At 42.1% G+C, this 19,860-nt stretch overlaps 1 protein-coding gene across 1 annotated transcript in view; it reads left to right on the top strand.

Annotated features, from left to right (window-relative positions):
• Window positions 1–17,593, top strand: part of SRGAP1 (SLIT-ROBO Rho GTPase activating protein 1) — a 75,658-nt gene extending 58,065 nt beyond the window's left edge. The window contains exons 15-21 of the mRNA XM_009887819.1: window positions 1,425–1,530; window positions 4,617–4,841; window positions 5,521–5,600; window positions 13,151–13,331; window positions 13,911–14,045; window positions 14,182–14,527; window positions 16,381–17,593. Of these exons, the coding sequence (XP_009886121.1) occupies window positions 1,425–1,530; window positions 4,617–4,841; window positions 5,521–5,600; window positions 13,151–13,331; window positions 13,911–14,045; window positions 14,182–14,527; window positions 16,381–16,758 (1,451 nt within the window). The 3' untranslated portion in view covers window positions 16,759–17,593. The remainder of the gene's footprint in view (window positions 1–1,424; window positions 1,531–4,616; window positions 4,842–5,520; window positions 5,601–13,150; window positions 13,332–13,910; window positions 14,046–14,181; window positions 14,528–16,380) is intronic.
• The last annotated feature ends 2,267 nt before the right edge of the window (window positions 17,594–19,860 follow it).

Raw genomic sequence — 19,860 nt, 5'->3', positions numbered from 1 at the left:
AATTTACCTCCCGCAGGTGTTTCGCTTGGCTGCTCCCGCGGTAAAACCACAATCCAAATGGGCTTTCTTGATGGAAGCATGGGTGGGGGCAACTCCCAAGGGGGCAAGCTTCACCCCATCCCAAAAATCTTCTGTTCCCCAGCACACTAGTGCTGCTGAGCCAGTGGGATCTCCCGTGAATGCAGGTGTGGGAACAGGCTTTCCCCTTTAGTTTACTACACTGGCATTTCCTAATGAAGTAGAGCATTTCTGTGTGGTAAACAGAAGTCTTGCTGCCGACATTCTCTGCTTATGCGTAGTTTTTGGCACCAAAATACTCATTACGAGACACCAATTGTTCTTCTAAGAAACATAAGTCAACACACATTTTGCATCTACAAATAAATGCTAGTTGGTAGAAATAGCCATACCAAAGAGCACGAATATACACCAGAAACTCTGGTTACAGTTACCATGTTTTTATGTAAGTAATTACTTTAAATGTGTGCTGTTAAATATCACATTTTGTGGTACAAATGACTTTTCAGCTATTGGAATCAGTTCCTGTTTTTCATTTCCAAATTTTTGAATATCTATTTCACTGGACATATTTCTGCAGTCTGCTAAGATTTCCCCTAGATGTTGTTAATTGCAGCATTCTTTGTTGTCTGTGTAAAAAGCGTTACTGAAATTTTAGGTTGTTGCTAACAGTGTGATCTAACCAGAAAACACGTTGAGTAAAAAACTACTTATTTTGAAAAACAATTGATCCTTTTATCCCATCACTAGACCACTTGGAGCCACATAATCTTTCTGACCAACACAGAAGATAATGCATCCTTGTTATAAGACATTAGGAACTGATGCTTTTATTAAGCTGACTTTGTTTTGCCCACTTCAGAGAAATTTTGGTGGACTGCTATAAAATCTTTTGGGAAAATACATGGGATCTTTGTGTTTGTTGCTTACACACTGTAAAACATGAGACCTTTCTCCTACTTTGCCATTAAGAGAGTTACAGCTGGACATTTGACTAAGAAAACTCATTAGAGAAACTCAGTGACTGGAATATTATATGCAATATGAACATTCAAATAAGGAGAATGAATCTGTGTTTGAAACTGATAGCAAACATCTCTCCTTGGTTCCTTAGACTTATGTACTGATATTGTGTTTTTGTGAGCTTCCTACCTCAGCAAGTGGCATAGATTTGTGCACTTAGGCAGATTTGTGACTTCTTATATTTAAAGACGTTACTTTTAAACTGTGTGGTTTTAAAGAGCGGGAGAAGGACTTTTAGATCTTATTTTTCTAATAGGTCAAAGTGAGAAGATAATGGCTAGGGACGTGATGGTAAAGGGTCGAAGTAAATTGAGTAAACTGACTGAATGCTATTTCAGACCATCATGTGAAAGGGAACTTAAAATACTTTCTTTTGATTGCAGGAATAGACAATCTCTATGAGAGGGCTCTTCACATCCGCAAACTCCTCCTTACTTTGCCCAGGTCGGTCCTTATAGTGATGAGATACCTCTTCGCCTTCCTCAACCAGTAAGTGCTTTATCATTCCCCAAGCTGTTGTGTCTTTATCTGCCTTCCTATGCTGGTATTGAAGCTCTTTGGGTTTACTCATACTCTATGTAGAATTTACATTTAAGCTCCAAGTAACACAAGAGATTATCTTCTAACTGGCAATGAAAATAGCAGGAAAACACCAGTTTTCATTCAAATTAAAATTCCATTGGTCCAAAACTGAGCAAGGTTGTAATAAAACAGGTTCAAGTGTTGTCTGAAATGGGGAGTGCAGGGTACAGCATTAAAGCTGATAAGAAAATAAGCTGGTAAGAAAAATAACAAACAAAAACTGTAACTACATTAAAAATAATTTATGTAATTTAAAAGTAGAAGGTTTTTTTTCCTTGTCTCAAGCTGATTTTAATCTCCTGATGGGAAAAATAAGCAGTATATTCAAGCAGCACGGGCACTACAAGCTACCTATTTGATGCTAGACACTGCCAGGGTGAGACTTTGTGTTGCTGCTTCTATTTTTTGCTAATAGGGCTACCAGTATAGAGAACATACATCCCCTGTGTATGCTTTGATATAAAGTAGCTTGGTTATCACATTGCAAAACACAGGCAGCTGCTGAAAGGAGGGTTGTGTGAGAAAGGGAAAGTGATGTTCATGTCTTCAACATCCCAGAAAAACTTCTGCATTCCCAAAGAGAAAATAAAAGACAGGTTGGGCAATTGCACTGTGTTTCTCCCTCTAGTCCTTCACAGCCCTCTCCGGTTTTGCTGACCTCAGTATTTTCACTGCAAATTTTGCTTCTTGTGCACTTTGCCCTGATTCTAGCTTTTCTCTTTCTGCTGCTATGTTGTCTGTTTCCTGTTATATCTGTTTTCATATTGCCCTTTCCTCTTTTTTTTTTTCTAAATTTGCCCTCTGCTGATTCATTCGGTCTTTGTGACCTTCCCCATTTCATCCATCCTGTCTGTTCCTATAGAAACAGAGTCCTTGCAGCCAGGTTATGTGTGCGTGCCTGTATTCACAGCTGTTCTCGTTTCCTTTCTTCTAGTAATTTCTGAACCACTTTCAAGCAATATTTAAAAGAGGGGCAGAGATCTAAAGTTTTATGAAAATAACCATTCATTGAGAACATGAATTCATCCCTCTGTAGGGACATTGTGTAAATATCTCATAGGCTTATATCACAGCTTCTCCTCTGCTTAGACACACAGATTGGCCAGAGTCTGTACTCGTTACATTGTCATGTTAGCTTCATCTGTGCTCTCCACAGGAACGCAATTCAGAAAGCAGACTAAATCTTATATGCCTCCAAACTGCTCCTGGTGCATCCACAGGAAAAATATTCCCATAGTTTGACTTTCTGCAAATCCAGTTCTGCTTTTTGCACATGCAGTTAGGCGTGTTTGGCCACATGAAGTCATCAGACCTCATGGCTTGACCTCATCTGGTCTCGGATCCTGCTCAAAGCTTCTAAAGTTAGACAAAGTTGCTCAAGACTTTGTCTTGACTTCATGAGCACCAAGCGGAAGGGGAAGAATCAATTCCCTTGACCTGCTGGCTTTGCTTTTCCTAATACACACACATATGTAACTAGCCTTCATCGCTGGAAGACACACTGCTGAATCACTTCCAACTTCTTGTCCAAGAAATGCTTTTTCCAGTGCTTTTCCTTGGGAGCTAATATCTAACAGTCAGCTTCAGACTGTAATAATCCATGGGATTATTTCATCCCACTGGCAGAACTTTGCATTCATTCTTGTTGAACTTGATGAAACCCCTGTTCATCCATTCCTCCATCTTCTCAAGGTCCTTCTAAATGGTAAAACCCTGCGCTTTAGCATATCTGCTGTTCCCCACAGTGTGGCATCATCTGTAAGTTGGCTGACTGTGCACTCCATCCTGTTGTCTAGGCCATTCGTGAAGATGTTGAATAGTATCAGCCCCAGTATTGAGCCCTGAGGAGCACCAGATGTTACTAGCCACCAGCAGGACTTCACATGTTTCAGGATGATAATCTTTTTTACACGTTCTTGCACACATATAAAGGCTGAACCACCTTATAAATCAGTAGAACAAGATGTCCCCAATTAATACACAGGATATGATAACAAATCACGACATAAGAAAGAGGAGAGCTTGATTAATTTTGCAAGCTAGTTATGAAGGGAGTAATTTAGAAGGTTTGCCTCTTCAGTTTGTATTGTTTGTACATGTACGTACGCTCTATAAAATTCCCTTTCTAAAGGGAATATGATGCTGTATTTAAACACAACCAGACATACTAATTCATATGCTGCTTCAGAGCACAGAACAACACTGAGGTAAAGGGCATCCCAGTGCTTCAGGTTCTGTTTGACTGGCCCTGCCCAGAACCACTTAAAAGCCAGCATTTCCGCTAGAAATGCCAATGCCTTTTAACAAGGGAACAAAGAGCAACTTCTCATTCAAAATCAAAATTGAAAACTAGTAATGGCGAATTTTCTGGAGGAAAAGAGACCTTGCAGAAGTTGATTAATAAGAACAATCAAAGTCTTTTGTTTGGTTGCTTCCAAAATGAAACCCCTGTGGGAGTTTGTGGGCAGAAGGCAAGGTGCTCAGGGATTTTAGGTTGTATGGTAAAAACAGAAACCAGAAGTCACAGGAGCCTTTGCAAGATCCAGGAACTTAACCTACCTCCAGAAAACAATTCAGTCTGCCCAAGTTATATAGCCAGTTGATGGGAGAGATGCATCAGGGTCTGATGAGAAATGATGAACATGATCCACTTTGGATCCAGTCCACTTGGGCCTCCAAGGATAAACGCTGATGAGACAGAAGCAGCAGCAGTTGATGCATTTTACATTAGCCCATTAAGTCAGCGTACACTAAACACAACAACGTAGAAACACATCCATCTACATACATACCTGTGCTATAAACTCACTTTATAATGTGTGTAGCCTATTGAAGAAATCTCCTTTTTTTTGTTTGTTGCGTTATGTGGGATTAAGTGTCGAGGAGAATAGGAAATCTCTAAGTTTTGGTGGAAAACAAAATTTCTGCAGTTTTCAGAATAAGGCTAGTCGCAGTAGAAGAGTCAATTTTTCTTGATTTTTCTGTTATAACAGCCTTTCACAGTACAGTGATGAAAACATGATGGATCCATACAACCTGGCTATTTGTTTTGGGCCAACCCTGATGCCAGTTCCGGACATACAAGACCAGGTGTCTTGTCAGGCACACGTGAATGAGATAATCAAAACTATCATCATCCATCATGAGGCTATTTTTCCAGATGCGAAAGAACTTGATGGCCCAGTGTATGAAAAATGCATGGCTGGAGATGACTACTGGTAAGTCAGATTATTACCCTTCTATATCTCCTTAACAAAATCATTAGACTGGTTGTCTGGATAACTCCTGTGATACAGAATGACTTTCACACACAATGGAAGTATGAAGATAAATGAGAAAAGCATTTAGGTTCACATAGGAAAGTGTTAGCTGTAAAAAACATGAAGCAAAGGCAATTATGATGAGGTTCCCTACAACATTTTGTGGAGGAAACTACCCTTGCGTTCAGCCAGACACAGCCAGGATTCCAGGTGTACTATGCAGAGCACACAGCTGGAAACTGGCTTTCTGACTGAACCATCTTGACAAATTTCAGCTTATGATACCTTCCCCCTGCTCCTTTCCTCTCTTAGCAGCGCACACCCTTCTCATAAGTGAAAGGATGCAAAGGTTCTGGGAACTTCTTAATAACTGAAGATGTTTGAAGAAGAGGCGCATAGACTTCTTCAGTAATTGTGTATTCATAGCATGTCATGAGAATTATGTTGCACGTGACTTTATAGCATTATAAGAATAACTATAATTAATCTCATGGGGGTGGCACATTTTTGACATGTGTGGAGGACGTCAGTTACCCCCATCGGGCTGGGGAAGAAGGGGACTGGGGTTTAATGCCCACTGAAGCATCCTTTTCATGCTGTGGTTTCTCTCTCTGCTCGACCTTTTGTTTCCCTTCAGTGACAGCCCATACAGCGAACATGGTACACTGGAGGAAGTGGACCAGGACGCTAGTACGGAGCCCCATACCAGTGAAGACGGTACGTCTGTTACATTACTCTGCCTTTGATAGGAATAAGTTTTACAGGTGTTTCATGCGGGAGACCTTCCTCCTTTCCTAATTGTGTCTTATTTGAAAGAAGAGGATTTCAGTCCTGGTGGTCTGTAGCAAAGCCGGCTTCTTTAATCTCTGTTTGTGTGCTTTTTCACTATGATTCATCAGTGTTTGACCAGCTGTTTCCTTGTTCTCTCCTGATTTGTCCAGTCACAGGAAGGGCAAGAGAGAAACTATTTCAGTCAGCACATATTATTTTCTGATATAATGTTACATTTTTAGCGACTCTTTTTCTTTTGTCTGGAAAAGCTAAACTTACATTTCAACTAAGGGATATTTGCCATTCAGTGGGCTCTATTTTGATACGAATTTAAAAGCTGTTCCATCTAAAGGACTTATAACTACTGAAAAACATGCGTGTACCTTCCACAGTGAAACTTCTGAACAAGTCATTTGCTATAAATATTAATCACATATACTGTGACAGTTCTGAGTACAATAGATATCCATGAAAAGCTTGATGCAGCTCTATTACATCATTTCTTTTTAGCCAGGTTTCCTGAAGGTGTATTTGACTGTGACGTATTTCAGTTGCACCATCCTTCAGATGTCCCTCCCAGTAACTTCTACTCAGTTTCAAGCAAATGTAGCAGATGGAAAGAGGTGTCAAAACTGTGGAATAACTACCATTTTCCTGGCAATTAGTAGCCAGTTAGAGGTGAAGGAGTAAGAGTAACGGTTCCTGTAGAGCAGAGCCGCATATCTGTGAGTTCGCTGCATATCTGGCCAGCAGGCAACCCAGACAGAGAAACCAGCACACGTGCACTTCGCACAAGCAGAAACAAAAGCTGCCCCTTGTCCATCTCAGAGGATGTGTGGAAGGAGGAAAAGGAAAAGACAGAGAGGGGCAAAGGGGAGGAAAAGACCTACAGCAGAGAAGGAAATTTTTCTTAAAAAAAAAGGATGTCCTGGTTAGGAGCTGTGGCCGATTGCCATAGGGAAGAGGAACAGGAAGGTGTATCTATAGGAAACCTGGCTACACTGGTCCCATTGCACACAGAACAATGTAAACAATAGTTCCATTCTAGCTGTACCCGTCTGCTTTGTCACGTAGGCAAGCTGTCAGTGACAGATTGCCTGTCTCTTCCCCTCTGCTGTGGTGAGGAGGGGGAGGCAGAGTCTATCAGTGCAGCTGTTTGGAGAAGAGGGACAGTTGGGTGGGCAGAGATCACAGAAGTGAGAAAAAAATGAGGATAGTCACTGTTAATCTTCTCCGTGGGGTGTATACCCATGCCTGCACCCGCAGTAGGGAATACTTCCAGTTTTACAAGACAGCCTGTACGTAGGTTCCTCTTGATGAGCTCTGTAGAGCTAAACCCACCATAATTATATAACACGGCTCTCCTAAATGGTGTGAACAAATTCATAATTGCACTTTATTTTTCCAAGACAGTATAGCTATATTTTATAAGAGCTCCATCTTTCTTTGGAGGTATGAAGCAAGCGTGGAAGCTGAAGAAGTCTGTCTGTCTCTTGTTTGGAGCACAAGTGAAGTAGTGAAATGCAGGTGACGCACTGGTTCAGTACACTGGGGCCAACTTTGGGGTGCCGTCACCAAACTGAGAGATAAAGGCCTGAGCAGGCATGGAAAAGAAGTGCAGCTCTTCAGCAGCAATGAAAAGCGGCAACTTCAAAACCATGCTTAGGAAAGATTAAAACATCAGCAGCATCCAGAGGAGCAGCACCATGGCATCACACAGTGCATCACTTGTGCCTCAATAATCATGGGCTCTACCCCATCACTGTGTAGTTATAATAACAGTTTTACATTCCTGTTGTGGTGCTACTACCTGTGTTATGACTATGTCATTGGCGGAGACAAACCCTGGAGACAATAGCTGTCAACAGGACAGAGTTCTGTTAAAAGATTTAACTGCTTAAGACATGGCTTTTTGTTCACCAGATTGTCCAGCAATTTAATTCTGGTTGCCCCATCCCACCTTTTTGATTAATTCAGTGCCAACAGGAAGCAGACATTTGTGTTTGCAGTGAAATAATTGTTAGCACAAAAATATTTGTAATCTAGAGAAGTACTCCTGCAAAGAGAAATATTAGGAAGCCTGCAGTGCATACAAAACGGTGTTGGCCTTTGGTTCTCAGCCTGCAAGCTCTCACCCATTTTTTTTCCATGGATGAGGCTTTCCATTATAGTAGCACATTTTTCTAATGTAGGTTACAGGCTTTAGATTAAATGCATTCACCATCTCTTTGCACATACATTCATGTTTGTCCTTTGGACAATTCCTTTTATAAAATGTTCTTGGTACCAATATGAGAGTAGGTGAGAATTTTTCAGTTTACATATTGAACTTCATGAGAGTCACTGCTTGACGTGTGGTGGACAAAAAAAAAATTCCACTAAAGAGTCTGGAGTATTTTGGGGGTTTAATGTGATTGATTCATTGATTATAATCTGGGTGCATCACTGCCATCAGTGTGTGGGAAGAGAGAGAAAGGGAGGAGCAGCATTGCTGCTCTATTGATCAGACAAGTGGTACTTACATATTTCCTTCCGTTAGGAGATAAAAAAAAGCACATTCTATAAATGTAATTATTTTTTAATGTTGAAAATCTGATTATTTTTATGCTAAAATGTTGTATACATATGCAAGACCAAGCAGCTAACCCCATAGGAATCATAGGGTTATTGAATTGTAATCCCAAGGCTGTGATCAAAACTGAAAACTGAAAGGATTTATTTTTTTACTTTAGTTATTGTTGTTATAAGAACTACTTGTATAAAACTACTTGTATTAAACTACAAGTGAATCTCTCTGTGCCTACTAGAATAAACCCATCTGTAGGGTCTGGCTCAGTAGCACTAGGAATGTTTAATTACAATTTAGAAAACAACAAGACTTTTCAAAAATTAAAAAATAAGTTATGACTTCAGAGGTAAAAACTGGTAGCTGGGGGAAAAGAAGACTGGAACTTATAATTGATCATATAAATACTTCATAACTGGTTAATTTTAAGCATATAAGTTGCTCTTATTTTCTAATGTTACTGGTGTTCACATATTTCTGCTGATCACTGGAAAGGGAAAAGGGAAGGAGGTGCATTTTACTGTTTCAGTCTTTTTTAAATGTGCAGAAAGTATCCCTATTAAGGAAAACACATAAGTTTCTTCATTCTCCTAAATCTGGAAATGAAATTTAATGTGTGAAGTTCAGAACATTTTTACTCAGCTGGGGCACAAAAAAAAAGAAAAACCAACTATCTGTAATTTTGCTGCAGAAAAACCTTTACCTGAAAGTCCCTCTGCAATAAAGATACAAAGGATATTGTTCATGTTTTGCTGAAGCAGTTTTTAGTATATTTCCTTTACCTTCAGTTTGCTGGAGATTTTTTATTCTTGTTGGAGGCATATGGAAAGGGGTGACGAGGTTCGTTTTCAAAGGAAGTAAGAGAAAATTTCCTGAGGAAGTTAAACAGATGGGTTTCTCCTGGGAAAACATACATACAATTAATATCCCACTGTTCATAGATATCTCATAAACATAGGTTAAAAACTGGGGTGGTAGTTATGTGGGAAACAAAAATTACAGGGACACATAAGGCTGTAAGTTATTGTTGTGTCCCCAACACGTAGTAATTTTCCGGCTTTTCAGTAGCGCATGCTGTGATCGACATTTTGCCAAATTCTCTTCTGTCAACACCTTGCAACATTTCTTTGCTTTTGCCATTCCCCAGTCAGAGCACAGCTGTCCTGAGCACAGGACTTAGTAATTGCAAAGCCGCTGTTCTCTGATGGGGTGCAGAAGAGGATAAACACACTGGAGGGTAGCGTGTTCCCAGGGAGTTCAAGGACATACTGTTTTCCCAGCGGCCAGGGTACACCTGGGAGAACTGAGGAAGAGCAGAGCAACAACAACCCTTCCCCCCCCCAAAAAAGTGCAGGGTCTGGTGTCCCCTCTTTTCCTTAGCTCCTTGTGCCCTGAGGCCTAGAGGGCAGCACAGTGCCACTTCAATGCCATCACCTCTGTAGGGAGGTTGGTACTACATCTGGCGCTCCAATCGCAAGACTAAAATTAGCACTCACGTTTCCTCTGCCCTTTCTGCTCTCCCAAGCTGTTGGATCTGGACAGCTCTACTTGGCATCAAACCTCGATTTTTAAGCCCACTGCAACATAATGTGTCATCAAGTGGCAGTAGTAATCATCACAAACTTTGGGGGTCATGAGTAAAACAGTGAGAACAGAGCTGGCTGATTAACAGAATCCCTAAAGCTTTTCCCACAGTTCTTCGGTTTGTCCTAATTTTTCAATTCCATGCCATTGCCTGAGTCACTAGAGATGGTAGCTGGTGAGATCCTGTATGTCATCAAATACTTCTTGCTATTGTAGGCGAATGCCCCCAGGTGTGGACAGAGCAGTGCAATTACATTTCCCTCTGAGATGTCAATTTTACTGTTAGACATTCAGTACCACACAGAATTTGAGTTACAGATCCCAAATTTAGCTTTCATCACCTTTGCTTTTCTGGAAATGCTTGTCTGTCATTCAGTAACCTTGATATTAAGAGGCTTAGCTTTTCAAAATGCATTTATTTCTAGGAGTAACTCTCACGGTACTTTGGTTTTAACTATTAAGGCTTGACCTGTAACAAGGTGAATTACTATTTAAGTACAGTCTTGGTACTGTTTGCTATAGGAGAGTTCTCTCCATGTAAAAGCAACATTCAAGCAAAGAAAAAGTTCCTTACAAAATATTAAGACCTGTCTGCACTTATTTCTGGTTCCATTAAGAAAACTGTGTGAGATCTACTGGGCACCTCCTCCCCGAGGAGGTACGATTTGTTACCCAGGCAATCTAAGAAACATGTCTCAAAAGTCACATCCATTATCTGTACATTACCAATTCATACAGCTGGTTCCAGTGGGGCAACTTCCTTCAGACCTCTGGGAGCATCTGTGAGTCTTGCAGGCGATGGAAGGGCACAAAAAACAGATTCCCACCATGCACCACACTTAGATTAGTGTAATTCCAATGAGGGAGAGAGAACTATTTCTAGTTTAGTCCGTTAATTTGTAAATAAGAAGACCTGTATACTCAAATGTGGGATGTTTTATGGTCTGTTGAAATTAGCAGAGAAACAGGAAATCCCATAGCTCATCGGTGTAGGGGCTTGTCAATCAATCTAGTACCCATGACCATTATCAGTTAACCTTGGAGAATGTCAAAGGAAAATGCGTACAGGAAATTTGGGATTTTCTTACTTACCATAAAGTGGTTTTTGTTTGATTGGGCTTCTTTTTGCATTTTAAAGTATTACCCATTACTGAGTGGCTGGCTCGCTGAAACCTGGGAGCTTTTGCTTCTGAATTCTTGACCTGCTCTTCCATAACCCATAACTTACCTGCAATCTGAGAACAGTGTCTTCATACAAACGTCTGCTCTTCTCAATCCTACCCAATCCCAGTAATACTTTCTTATAATGAATTCCACAAACAACATGCATGATATGTGTAAAAACAGCGTTCTTTTGTCAGCGTTACATTATTGCCATTTGATTTAATATTGCCCTCTTAAACACGATGCAGGATAAACAGGCATGTTCAGTTTTCTTTCTTTTCATTTGGCAATAGTGTCTTTCCATGCCTATAGTTGCTTTGTCACGTCTGTACTTTCTGTTAGAGATATACCATAGATGGAGTATCTAAAAATGGAAACAAGGTTGTATATTAGAATATATCACTAATATATACACCAGCATTAAAGTTTTCCCAGCTTTCCAGAATGTTTCTTTCTATTTCATCTCTACATGTTCTCTTTTTAAAAAACATAAAACCGAGAAACCTATCACTCCCTTCCCACCCACCAGGGAACGCCTGCCAGCGAGCCATCCAGTAGCGATGCATTTTCAGGAATTAATACTGCTATTGCTAGATTCTTACTTGCATTTGTATACTCAAGCTCATTTCTGCCAGCATCTATTACTTTTGCATTTGTAACAGTGAATTCCACACCCCACTCTATGCCATCTCTGGAAAGTTTCTGGGTTTGTAACTCCTAAACACGCTGCAGTTCCTCGCTGATGGGAGCCCTTACCGTGACTGCAGAAGCAGCAAACCACAAGACAGCCTTCTGCGGGCTGGGCAAGTTATTAAAAAAAACAGCTGCAAACTATAACCTCAGTAAAGGTGCTGTCATTATGCTTTCATGCTGCGGGATGAAGTTAATTTTAAAAAGACATTCCTGCACAAAATATTGTCACAAGGGGACCGTGGCTTTCATTACAAGCCTGGTTCTTTGGGGAGTTACAACCTCAGCAATTTTAATTTGCACCAGACAGAAAGTTGCTATGCTAGTCGTTAGGCCAGATGTTAATTTCCATCTAAATATTACTCTAATTATGTAAAAACATTTGTCATTTTGTGGACTCTGAGTTATTGGAATCTACAAAGTGTGTGATTTTTAAAGCCATATTTTGCAGGTTTTTCTTTATGTTTTGAGACTGCGGTGACACATTTTAGTCTGTTTGAGCTCAGGTGCTTTTGGTTTTGTGCAGAAGGAACTAGGGGTTGTTAAAATCACAGCTGCTTCACTGATGTCTGGGCACAGCTCTGAAGATGCCTGCAGTCTTCACTGACATCAGTAGGTTTCCAACCCAAGCCTGGGTTACAGGATGGAGTCATTCCTAGTGTAAGGCTGAATTTACCAGAATACTGAGGGAGGATGAGCCAGGACTGCTGTAAACAATGTGTGACTTCAGAAAATACCATCCTCCTCTGCGGAAAACAGAGGAGCTTGGGATGTTGGAGCAGGCAGAGCTGCCTTAGGCAACTTCAGGCCACACAGGGGCTGCCCCTGCGGAGGAGTCATCCTTAGGCTGTCTGGGGCCATCTGCCTCACTTAAAAAGGGTATTAAAGTAGCAGATTAAAGCACTAGGTTTCAGTATTGTGTAAAACGCTAGGTTTTCACTAGGTCTGCATGCTTGTCACGTGAAAGACGGAAATCTCATAGCCCAATGAGCCAGAGCATCCCTACTCATGCACAGGGAAATCCTGTCTTCCCTCCTTTGCTCCCACAGATGCTAAAGGCACTCCCGTTTACATTTTCTTTATCACACTGCTTCCCTCTGATTATTCATCTGGGTTTGTTCATATTGCTTTCGGAGACCCTCATTGCCTGTCCTCCGTCCCACTCCCCAGCCAAGAAGGAGCTCTTGCAGCGGGAGGCAGAGACCCTTCTCCCACCAGCAGCTATCGTAACATCTGAGTATGCCGTTATGTTTTCTGCAGATTGTGAAGCTACCCAGATGTTTCACACCTGGGGCACAGATTGATTATGTTTCTTTGTAAGGGACATATCATAACTACTGCCTGCAGTCTGCCTTAGCTCAGTTGATCTCTGTTGGCTCTGCTCAATAAGAATGAGCACTGAGAAAATGCAATAAATGGGTTTTATAAAACTAAAATGAGCAGACAAGCCAGCGTGGAATCTGATATCTTTTCTTCTTCCCTCCCTACCCAGAGTGTGAGCCCATAGAAGCTATAGCCAAGTTTGACTACGTTGGAAGATCTGCGCGAGAACTCTCTTTCAAGAAAGGAGCTTCCCTTCTGCTCTATCACCGAGCGTCTGAAGATTGGTGGGAAGGAAGGCACAACGGAATTGATGGCCTTGTCCCTCACCAGTACATAGTGGTGCAGGATATGTAAGCAGTGTTTGGTGTGACAAGGTTCTTGGTGGGGTGTAAAAACATGCTGAAGCAATTAACAAAGCGATTTCCAAATGGGACACTGGTTTGAAGGCTCAGGTAGATTAAAAATATGCTTTCTGTGCAGGATGCCTCTGTCTTTATTGCCCTGAATTGACAGCTCTTAATCAAAAGGTACTACTAGGCTAAGCTACTTTGTTTATGGATATGTTCCCGCTACATTAAGAGATGGATGCTGCCGCATCTATTTTAATTTGGTTGTCTCTTTGTAGCAATTGCTGACGTTTAACTTCAGAATAGCAAGGGCTGGAGAAATGCAGCCCTGAACTCGTTTTACAGTATTAAGCATGTGCTTTGCCAAGGATGACAAAGTTGTTCTTTACAGAAAGGTTATAGTCAAAATGTAAAGAGCTCAGTAAACAGAAGGATTACAAGCAATTTTTGGAGACATGGAGGGGCTGCAGTGCATTTTATCATGCTTGCTTTTCTTAAGGGGATTAAAATCTGGGAGTACCAAGATGCTCTCTGTTACACTTAACTCACTGACTCTCATCTCACCATGTGTGTTCTGTTCAGGGATGATACTTTCTCAGATACACTGAGCCAAAAAGCAGACAGTGAGGCCAGCAGCGGACCCATAACTGAGGACAAGTCGTCATCAAAGGACATGAACTCTCCCACTGACCGTCACTCTGACATGTATTTAGGAAGGTAAGATATATGTTATGTAAGCATAACATGTTTTCAGTAGTGCTGCTCACAGACTGGGTAACGCAGCAATTAATTCTCCACATGCTTATGGTGGGTCACTACAAATGGTCCTATAACCACTTCTTCATTGGTGCAGGCAAAGAAAGAGATCAGAACCTCCGCCTCCTCTAAGACGCCCCGGCAGGAGCAGTGATGGTCACTGCCCAGTACACCCACCTCATCCTCTCTCCAACTCATCCGTGGAGCTAGGTTCCCCCAACCTGGCAACTCACTGCAGTCCCAGAGCCCTCCTTCAAAATCGCAGCCTCAATGCCGACAGCCCTGAAAGGAGGCGTAGACCTGGGCATGGCAGTCTCACTAACATCAGTAGGCACGATTCTCTAAAGAAGATTGATAGCCCTCCAATTAGAAGATCTACGTCATCTGGTCAGTACACAGGTTTCAATGACCATAAACCACTGGACCCAGAGTCAATAGCTCAGGTTTGTGTCTTCTTTATTTTATTTGTCACTCTGATTTTCTGAGGAGCAAATCTCAGTCAACAGCGTAGTGCAGAGCATGTACACTGGCGCAGGAGAATATCCTACTTAGCTTTTTAAACAGAGCGTGTGTGAAAGAAGATGCATTAAGGGATCCTGGATAGAAGAAGCACAAGGGGGAACAGACATTGCAGTAGCAATAAAAAGAAATTATTTCCTGTTATATCGTAATGAAATTGCTTCTGCCACCCGGAACGCTAGGATAGTATGTGATTACAACAGCTATGTAAATCTGCGTGCTCCGATGAAGGCTGGCCTATTCTAACTTGTATGTAATTAGTGTTCAGTTATTTCTCACTATTATGCTCTGCAGAAGAGTGCTCTGACTGGCTACTAGCGACCATCACCATTCAAAGCACAGATTTACATTCCAGGGTCTTGTGCATTTCACGTAGTTTTCCTATAGTTCATACTGTGCGTTGATTTGCTGCCTGTAGTTGTGCCTAAGAACGTGATGTACAAGACATGGCACCTGCGTAAATCACGGGCCATCTTATCCCTGCGTGAACACTCGCCAGTCTCATTCCTGGCAGTGAAGAGGTGAGAGGGATGGAATAGGGAGGACCGTGATCATCAAATTGGTCTGTTGCGCAGAGCTGGTAACAGCTCTCGAGCAAATAGATACCGCCGTCTTCAGAACTCGCGTTTTGTCTAGGTAGTATAACATGATTACTAGGGGCACCCTGAGGGTACAATGTGATTGCAAAAGTATTTTACAATAATGCTGGCACTCGTGTTTTAAAATTTAATCTACTGGTGATGCTTGCTTTCAAACTCTGCTTCCAACAAGGGATAGAAGGGACTGTCATGTTTGGCTCAGAAAGCTGAACCATGTATTAGAGAGTTAGAAGGTGTACATGTTGTCACATGTATGTAACAAAATGTTGTTACAAATAACTTACAACAAATTTATTTTACTGTAAGTTATTTATTTACTTTCCTGGAACCACACACAGTGCTGTTTGGTTTAAGGGGGGTTTTTTTGATGCATAGACTAGTGATCATTCATCAGTGAGGGAACCGAAACCGTGATTAAACTGCATGAAAGTTACTGTAAGTGAGCAGGGGACACCCGATATTTAATCGGCTCCATTGTATCTCAGTACCACTGAAACATAGTAAACTAGTGTCTTGAACATAGTAAACTAGTGTCTTGGTTCGTTCTTTTAGTATTTGTACCAGAAATCCTGATGAAAAAAATTTCTTAGGTAGGCTCACTGAACAATGTCTTGCAGTTTTTTCTGCTTAAAATTTAACTCAGAGGAACAGGAAGAGAGAAGAGCTGATAGACAAACAAGTATTATTTGCTTACAAAACCCAGTTTATAATCCCTGTGAGGGAATACAGATCCTGAATTCTTGGGGCTCTAGATGAGAGGAGCACTAAGCTAAGAGGTAGCAAATGGACTAAAATCTTTACAGCTGTCGGTACCCGAGACATGACAGAAATCTTCACAGTTAAAAACACTGCTGAGCAAATATCTGTTGTCCTGACAATCACTTAATAAAATGGCTTGCAGGATTTAGTTTAATTGACTTTTAAATTTTTTTAGCTGAATTTTTACTCTCTCATGTGAACAGGTTAAATATTTGTAACGTCCCGCCAAAGCTGCCATCTTGTCAGTCGTAGTGTCCTTCAAATAAATCTGGTGGAAATTGGCTTTAGCGCTATAATATTCGTTAAAGAACGGATGGCTGGCAAATTAACTCATGCATTCACCCCCTCCCCCTGCTCCACCGGTGCTTTGCGTTCAGTAGCAATTCGAATGACGTGCCGCTTTCTCTGTGCTCACCCAGGACATCGAGGAGACGATGAACACGGCGCTGAACGAGCTCCGTGAGCTGGAGCGGCAGAGCTCGGCGAAGCACGCCCCCGATGTCGTGTTGGACACCTTGGAACAAATGAAAAACACCCCCACCCCCGCCACCTCCACGGAGTCGCTCAGCCCTCTCCACAGCGTCGTTTTAAGGAGCTCCGAGCCTCAGATCCGCCGTAGCACTAGTTCTTCCAGTGACACCATGAGTACTTTCAAGCCCGTGGTGGCCCCTAGAATGGGAGTGCAGCTGAAACCTCCTGCTCTTAGGCCAAAACCTATTGTTCTTCCAAAAACAAATCCTAGCATAGGGCCTTCCCCTCCTTCCCAGGGTCCAGCCGACAAATCTTGCACAATGTAGACAGCTCAGCCACCCACAGTGCCCGGCTGGGGTATGCTAGGGAAAGGGATGGATTAACGATAGAAGTCAGGGCTCCATAACATCATTTGTTCATGTTTGTAACTGGAGAGGAGGCTTTGTTTTTCAGTGTTTTTGAATGTATTGTCTGAAACTAGCTACATTAACATGGGCATTTGTATTTTGTATGGTTTCAATTAAATGAAAAACTGGACGGTTGTGCATCGTTTTAAAAAACAAACATAGACTTACTTGAAAACTTGATGCTGCACCATTTGTAATAAAAACAACACAGATCACGATCAGCTTGCCACGTTGTACCGTACTTCACAGTCTTACTGTAACTATATAATGACAGATCCGGCACAAAACTAAGGGGGGGGGTGGGTGTCAGGGGAGGTGGGACCTCTCTCTTCTGGGTCACCAAACCAAATCTCAAGCAGGTTAGTAAGAGTTGAAATCTCACATGTGAGGATTAAGTGTCTGTGTGGAATGTCTAAGTCATCTCAGGCCACAATTCTTACTTAAGACACACCAAAAAAAACCACCAAACCCTCACAACTCTCACAATTGGCACCAAGTTTGAGCTTTCTTGTTGGCAGTCTCATGAGAGACGAGCGCTGAATGGATCTGGAGATCACATTGCTCTCACCGATAAAAAGCAGCATTCCAGGTCACAGCTAAAGCACATCTCCAGAAACTCCTTTTGCTGTCCTCTGTAATAGTGTACCTTTCCCCGTGAAGCTAGACCTTCATTTCCCAGTATCATTTTTCACAAAAGCGAAATTCATTTTAAGTTCATAGTTGAGGCTCTGGGGAGTACGTGAAACCTGTTGGTCCATTAGGCTGGCTGATAGGCGATTAAAAGGATCAACTACACAGTAATTCAGCAGAGTATCCCATTGACTTTATTGCTCCGTGTCCAATTAAAGACATGATTTGAGTTGTAATGGTCGCAGTTTGGAGCTGGCCGCGCCGCGCTGGCTGCCTTGCACAGCGCAGGCGCTCTGCGCACGTCCTCGCTTATGCTGACGGCAGCAAGACGGGGACTCTCTGAAGAGGGACTACCTCCTGCCAGCCACGCAGGGGTCACTCACAGGACAGACAGCTGGGTTTCTACCACCTAGATTCAAGCTGACTAAAGTTTTCCATAACCACTTTCCCTCCCCTTCCCCTTTTTTTTTTTTTCAGATGACAGAAATCAGTATCTTTCTTATGTCTGTGCGAGTGACGACTCAACTTTGCTTAGCTCTCTGTTGTTAACCTTTGTTAGGCGTGAACTAAATGTACAGCTGTTTTGCACATTGCAACAGTAAGCCATAATATTGTTTCTGTGAATATATTTTCCAACATCCGATCAATAAAATAAGTTTCAGTGAAGAAGACGGGGGGGGGAATCCGTTGTGGTCCACCTACGGGAGTACAACTGGCTTTGAGTATGATCTGTCTTTCCACGTGTGAGTTAAGATCTCACCGTTGGAAAGCTTGAAGTTGTACCACTCGCTAAACATAAAACAATTGAGTTTAGGAGGGGGAAAGTAGTGGCAACATTTGGTAGACATAATTACTGAGGTGACAGGAGTAATTTTCTATTGTTATTTAGGAGCAACTTGTTCCTGCTCTGGTTTACACCCTGTAGATAAGTTACACGAAGCCCCAGGTGTGAAAAGTACCCCATGAACCTCCTCCAAGAGCCAAACTGGTATTTGCAAACCCATCTCAATCCAACCGCGGACTTGACGCGCATCTAGGTTAAAGGTAAAGTCTTAATCCATGGCAGCGGACCATGCAGTGCCGGTCAGTGACCCTCTGTCCCTCTCGACCGCGCTGCCTGGTCCTAACGCCGGGGCACGAGCCTGTGCCAAAATGGCCCTGGCTGCGGACCAGCGCCAGTCCATGGGGTTTGAGCGCTTGGTCGGGACCAGAGATATTTTCAAGTAGTTCCCCAACTTCCTAGAATCAGTGGAACAAACTGGAATTTCAGCTTTCATTTACATGCAGTTTTAGTCTAGCGTTTTTAAATTAACCCACCTGGCATAATTGAGATGGATACCTGTATCTTTAAATTGCATAGGGAATTTTGTATGTTTAAATAACTGTACTGGACTCCATAATGCTTATATTAGAAATTGTTTAGCAAAAGAAAATATTAGAAACAGTGCATTTAGTGAATGCATCCACTTAGTGCATTCACACAGTTAAATGTGTAGTTTGATGGTTATTATAGATACTTAAAAGTATAGTAAGTGGATATGTAACAGGAAAGACTGCTACAACTACAGACGTACTAAAGGGTAACTCCTGCACACCTAATCCAATCAGTATTGTCCTTTACTGTCAAGTTTGATAAATTGCAGTACTGGTAGCTTCCTGCTTGTTGACTGTTACCTAATTGTGTCAATGTACATCTGTAGTATGTACATGTGAAAGTGCCTTTAAATTTTAGAGGAGCTTTAGCCTTGCTCTTGTACTGTTGCATTTCCATTGCATCCTTCCCTGTTCGTGTATGGCTGCATCCCCATTGCATTCCTTCCACTCTCGAAGAACAAATAAAAACATGGAAATTTCACGGTTCTGGAAGAGAAATGTACTGTTAATCTGTTGTGACAATGCACTTTTATGTATAGTACTGTACATTTTTGGCATGTACCATTACAAGCTTCAGTATACATTCAGGTTTGTTCCTCATAGTGTATCTTTATAATAAAGAAGATAGTTCTGTCTGTGCGTGTAGTTTTGCTGGGTAAACCGCCGTATCTTCTAACGGCGATTGCCAAACTACCTTCAGCTTCCACAGAAAGGGGAAACGAGCAGCATCCCCCAGCCACCCACACCCCACCCTGCATCAGGTCCCATCACCATCTTACCCTGAAGAAGCGCTTGTTCCCACACAGGCTCCAACCTAACTTGAAGAGCACCATCCCCATAAGCTCACCCAAGTCCCTCTGTACCTGAAGACTCCCTTACAAAGAACCACCAACCTCACGCGGTTCTGCGTGAGCATCCATCAAGGGTGCCCATCCCTGCTCCCGCCGGCTGCAGGACTCCTCTGCCACCCGCTCGGCCAGCGGCCCACTACCACCCTCCTGCTCCCCGAAGGAACAA

Source organism: Charadrius vociferus, unplaced genomic scaffold (assembly GCF_000708025.1).
Source record: "Charadrius vociferus isolate BGI_N301 unplaced genomic scaffold, ASM70802v2 scaffold125, whole genome shotgun sequence".
NCBI lineage: Eukaryota > Metazoa > Chordata > Aves > Charadriiformes > Charadriidae > Charadrius > Charadrius vociferus.
The sequence above is the reverse complement of the archived record's forward strand: the minus strand, read 5'-3'. Positions and strand labels throughout refer to the sequence as shown.